Source organism: Coregonus clupeaformis, chromosome 37, assembly GCF_020615455.1.
Source record: "Coregonus clupeaformis isolate EN_2021a chromosome 37, ASM2061545v1, whole genome shotgun sequence".
NCBI classification, from domain to species: Eukaryota; Metazoa; Chordata; class Actinopteri; order Salmoniformes; family Salmonidae; genus Coregonus; species Coregonus clupeaformis.
This window is the reverse complement of record NC_059228.1, coordinates 28,047,865-28,053,715: the sequence shown is the minus strand read 5'-3', so window position 1 is coordinate 28,053,715 and position 5,851 is coordinate 28,047,865. Positions and strand designations below refer to the sequence as shown.

Below are 5,851 nucleotides of genomic sequence, written 5' to 3'. Positions count from 1 at the left end.
ACTGTGTCACTTCACAGGAAGTAGCTCGCTATATGCCTTTTGACACAGACTGATGGGCCCTCTAATTGTCTCATCTCATTCCCAGATTCCAGTTTCAGTATTTTGGCTGCGAGGATAGTACTATGCATGTATCTACATGGAATGTGCGCACACACACACACACACACACACACACACACACACACACACACACACACACACACACACACACACACACACACACACATACACACAGAAGCTCAACACAAGTGACAAATCGCCCACACATTCTGTCAAAGTGTATTTATAAATGGAAAGCAACAAACGGCAGAACACATTTTTTGCTTAGCATCAAATTATACATAGACACTTACTGGTATGTTATGACATGTTCATCTTTACAAATGAGGAGATTACAGATAAAACAGGGAGTGCTTCAAATGGCCTTGCTGCCCCCTAGGGAGACTTCCTCCTCCTCCTTCTCACCTCCTCCTCCTTACTGTTTATGTAACTCTGCACAGCAGTTCTAATTTCTCACAAACATATTCATCCTCCCTATCTCTTATGAACTGACCTGATCTCTGAATGAAATGAGAAAGATTGAGGAGGAAGAAGACGAGAAGAAGATGACGAAGAGAGAGGAGGAGGATGAAGACAAGTTTCCTACTGCTGTGGGAGAGGCAAAGAGCAAGAGAAAATGAGATGAAATGAGAGAAAGAGAGAAAGAGAGGGAGAGAGGACAAGAGAGAAGGGTGAGACTTGGCTGGAGAGGAAGAGGCAGGGAGATAGTAGGCAGCTTGATGCACACTCGGTCAGACTGATGGAAATTAGAAGTGAAGAGTGTTTCTCAGTCCTGTGCGTGGGATTGCTGCAGGATTGCTGAACATAGCCTACATTATATACAGTACATGCATAATCACAGACATTAGTTCCTACACAAATGGCTTACAGTCAAGAGATGCAAGCTTCACATCTGATCTGATCTGGCTTCTGTATTGTGGCACGTCCAAACCGAAGTGTCACCCTGATCCAGTCTGATCCAGTTATATCTGCATTATTTGACAGTCTGGGATTTGCCAGCTGGCATATCACACTTACTTACAGTATTAGCCACATATGCCTGGAACATGGCTTACGTTCTAGGTGTACTGTACTGTAACAGCACTGAAGAGAACAACAGCCACAGCATCTCTGGCTGAGCTTATGCTGGCCAGTCCCTACTTTAGGATTTTGACACAGTGAGGTGTTGTTTAGAGTTGGTTTGGGAACATAGAAGTACTTGATAGGCAGTGTGTAGCCTGGACGGTCCATTCTATCACCACTTACAAATAACAAAACAACAAATGAAAGAAATATCCCTCTGGGTGTCCGAGTGTAATTCTGATCATGTCCTTCTGTTCATGGGTGGATGAGACATCAAAACATCACTCTCAACATCAATCTCACAGTTGCACAAAGTCACCCTCCTTGGTTGCCAGGGGACAGCCAGTGACTAAGATCCAGTCTCATGTAGGCCTGTCAGTCCTGCTTGTCCGTCCATGTGCTCCTTACCTCCCTCTGTGGACTAAAAGAACAGAGAGGATCTCTGCATCCGGGAGCCCACCTTCTTAAAGAGGGCTTTCAGTTTGCACACCTTACAGTGCCTCATCTTACTACTCTTCCCTTTCCCTCCCTCCCCGCTGCCCCCTGGCTCCTCGCTGCCCGGCTCACCCAGCCATGGTGTCCACACCCCCCCATGGAGCTGGGGGTCCGCCATGTGGTCATCTGGTGGGTTTCGGGGCGGCACGGCCGTCTGGTTGTACTCGGCCAGCCTGGCCAGCAGTATTTTGACCACCTCAGGCCTTGCATCGGCTAGGTCTGACCTCTCATAAGGGTCAGCGGTGATGTTGAAGAGCCACACAGACTTCCCCCTCTGGTCTCGACGTTTCTCCATGCCCTGCCACTGCTGGGGCCCCCCGGGCAGGGTCTGAGGGGGCACCCAGTCCCCATCACCCACATTTCCCGTCAGCAACTTCCAGTCCCCGGCCCGGATGGCCGCCCGCACTGCCGTGTCCCAGATGCCGAAGCCGTTAAGGGCCAGGGTCCTGGAGTCTGCCTCACTGGGCCGTCGGGATACCGGGTCGATGTTGAACAGGATCTCAGTGCGGGGGCAAGGCAGCCCCTGGCTGATGGCCCCCCACACATTGTGGCCGTCCAGCTGGCCTCGGTCCTTCTCCGGTGCCCCCGCCAGAGACAGCAGGGTTGGGTACCAATCAGAAACATGGATCAGCGCCTTGCTCACCTTCCCTTTCCTCTTCAGGAGTGGGCTGTGGACGAAACCCACTGCCCGTACTCCCCCCTCCCAGTACGTGCCCTTCCCCCCACGCAGGGGCCAGTTGCAGCCCCCAGAGAGGGGCTGGCCCCCGTTGTCTGAGGAGTAGACCAGGACAGAGTTCTGGTAGAGACCCCTGGTCCTCAGCTCCTGCACAAGCACCCCCACACCCTCGTCAACACAGCTCACCATGGCTGCATAGTGTCGTCGCGGGCGGTTGTCCAGGGCACTGTAGCGTCGCAGAAAGTGGTTTGGTGCCTGGAGGGGTGTGTGGACGGCCTGGAGGGCCAGGTACAGGAAGAGGGGCTTCCGGGGATCATGGGCCCTCAGGATCTTCTTAACCCTGGACAAAAAGAGGAGGCCACCAGATCTGGGTTACATCTTTATATAACTCAGACATTATGTACAATACATAGATTCTGTGGTGTCCAAATCTCGGAAATAGCCAAATGCTAATCACTCTAAAAACATAACATTTACATTTCAGTCATTTAGCAGACGCTCTTATCTTATTTTTTTATATATTTGTTTTCATACTGGCCCCCCATGGGAAACGAACCCACAACCCTGCCGTTGCAAGCGCCATGCTCTACCAACTGAGCTACACGGACAGTAGTGTTTACTACTAGATAAGCTCCTTCTCATAAATATTGAATACAACATCATCAAAGATGTGTGTAAGAGCTAGCCTCACCTCTCTATGTAGAGCGTTGTGGAGTAGTTACCGCTCATCTCCCAGGCTGGTCTCTCCCCGTCGTGCAGGTCGAAGCCGCAGGCCTCAGCCTGGTCACAGCTCTGGTAGGAGAAGTGGTCACCGCTGCCAGTCAGGGAGCCCAGGAAGCTCTGGAAGCCGCGACCCGTAGGCAGACAGCCCGGCCGGCAGAAGCCCAGGTGCCACTTCCCTACCATGTGGGTGCTGTAGCCTGCTTCCTGCAGCCGCTCAGCCAGGGTGGGCGCGTCCGGGGGCAGGCACAGGGGCTGGCGTGCCCGGATGATGGAATGCTGGAGGCCCGTGTGAATCTGGTACCTGGAAGAAAGGGGGAGTGGAGGGGAGGGGAGGGGAGGTCAGAGCGAAGCCAAGATTATGTAATTTCCCAAACCACGAAGGAAAATATTTCAGAACCAGTGAGACATCCCTCCCATTTATTGTCAGGGATCAACGTCACAACCTTCACACATTTGTTCTAAACGTATACAGTACATGTCTATTCACAACAAAATGCAATGTGTTGACAGATCACTCCTCTATTTAGAAGCAAGGTTATAGGAATGCACAGAAGTGTGAGAGGAATTAGATCATTCCGGATAATACTAGATAGGCCTAATAAGCCAGTACAGTACAGTAAGTACATTACTCACCGTCCCGTCATGAGCTGGCTGCGTGAGGGTGAGCAGATCGGCTGGACATAGTAGTTCTCCAGCTTCACCCCTTCCCCAGCCAGCTGGTCCAGGACCGGAGTGTGAATGTCCGAGCCATGGTAGCCCACGTCCCCATAGCCCTGGTCATCCGCCAAGATGAAGATGAGGTGGGGAGGCATGGTGCCTGGGATCCCCCCAGAGCCCGAGTCATCCTGGGTCTGACCCCCTCGCATGCAGCAGAAACAGCCTAGTATGGCCACTCCGAGCAGGGGGAAGCCCGACTCGACAGCCCCTCTCATAACCATCGTCAGTCTGGAGGTTAGGCTCTGTCTGGGATCTGCTACTCCGATTCAGACCAGCCTTGCGGAGCCCTCCCTGCTCTCTGTCTGCACAAACAGTGGGGGTGGTGAATGCAGGAGGCTACCTGTTGAGGCCACTGAGTTGCATGGGGAGCATAGTGAGTGTACGTTTACCCGAAGAAGGATTGATCTTTCTTGCCCCTACCTCTCTGTTGTTCCCTATCCCTCTCCACGTTGCATAAGACGTCCTTTATGTGGTGCGAGTAGGTGAGGGTAGTGGATAATGTCGCTGTCTGTGAGATAGTTTGGTGGGTGTCACAGTGTCCCTCACACTGCTCTGTCTCTGGTTCTGTCTAGGTTGTGTCTGTCTGCGCTGTGTGTGTCTGTCTGGGCTGTGTGTGTGTGTGTGTGTGTGTGTGTGTGTGTGTGTGTGTGTGTGTGTGTGTGTGTGTGTGTGTGTGTGTGCGTGTGTCTAGTCGGAGGTACATAGGCTTCCCCTTCACAGGAACTTACCACATTCTTTTACCCCTACAGGCGCCTCCTGGGTCGGCTGGGCAGAACTGGGCCACTGGCTTGCACGTACACACACACACACACAAAATCAAATCAAATGTTATTTGTCACATGCCTCGTAAACAACAGGTGTACACTAACAGTGAAATGCTTACTTACAGGCCCTTGCCAACAATGCAGAGAGAAAAATAGAAAAATAATAGCAGGAGGAATAAATACACAATGAGTAACAATAACTTGGTTATATACACTGGGTACCAGTACCAAGTCTATGTGCAGTGGTACGAGGTAATTGAGGTAGATATGTACATAGCTAGGGATAAAGTGACTAGGCAACAGGATAGATAATAAACAGTAGCAGCAGCATATGTGATGAGTCAAAAGAGTTGTGCAAAAAGGGTCAATGCAGATACGCATGCACGCACAAGCACGCACACACAAACACACACACACACGTAATAGTTTTGAAACTCCTCCAAAAGCTATTGAAAAACACCTGTGGAAGATACAGATGATGATCTTAATTTGATCACACTGTTGCAGGATAACTTTTTGCAGGAAATGTCAAACTTGTAGTGTATTTGAGGTTTAAAAAGGCTTCTGAAGTTTACAATTTCCACTTTGAAATTTCAGACTTGATTTTCAACACCTAAAGAAATGTCCATTAAGTATAATCCACATAATAATGCACATTTCCTGTTGCTGTAGGATTATTTTCCTGCTGCGGCAGGTAGCCTAGCGGTTAAGGGCGTTGGGCCAGTTTGAAACCCGGAGCCGGCAAGGTGGGAAAAGATCTGCCGTTCTGCCCTTGAGCAAGGCAGTTAACCCCCAATAACAACTGCTCCCCGGGCGCCGATGATATCCATTAAGGCAGCCCCCCGCACCTCTCTGATTCAGAGGGGTTGGGTTAAATGCGGAAGACACACTTCGGTTGAATGCATTCAGTTGTGCAACTGACTAGGTTTCCCTTTCCTGTAGCAAACTGGCTCACATTAAAGATCCTGCATCTGTATAGTTCACGGTGAAACACAATGTTGACACCTCCTGGCCACAAGGTAAACTACAACCCCAAGCTCCAGCTGCGTTGACAAGTAAAGTGCCTTGTAAAGACACAGCTGCTGCTTTAAAGCAACATGTGAAAGGTCTGCTGTGCCAAACAACAAGTAGAATCAATGCCTCACATTTCAGTTTAATCATAGATAAGCTTTGAAAACACAGAGCATCAATAAATCTGTCTGACCTCCTGATGCTCACACGCAGAATCATATTGATTTATTAAGTTACCTTTCTGTAACCACAGCAAAGTGCCGGTTTTGCACTCATTCAATACCCAGAAGAGAAGATTTATCAAGGAATATTTTCTCCACACAGTATTAGTCATATTAGGCCT

At 49.9% G+C, this 5,851-nt stretch overlaps 1 protein-coding gene across 1 annotated transcript; it reads right to left on the bottom strand.

Annotated features, from left to right (window-relative positions):
• Window positions 1–277: 277 nt before the first annotated feature.
• si:dkey-174i8.1 (arylsulfatase I) lies at window positions 278–4,579 on the bottom strand. Its single transcript, XM_045211443.1, has 4 exons — window positions 4,462–4,579; window positions 3,650–4,035; window positions 2,985–3,317; window positions 278–2,633 (listed from the first exon to the last, which is right to left on the bottom strand). The coding sequence occupies exons 2-4, from the start codon at window positions 3,952–3,954 to the stop codon at window positions 1,544–1,546; spliced, it is 1,728 nt and encodes a 575-aa protein (XP_045067378.1). The 5' UTR covers window positions 3,955–4,035; window positions 4,462–4,579; the 3' UTR covers window positions 278–1,543.
• Between the last annotated feature and the right edge of the window lie 1,272 nt (window positions 4,580–5,851).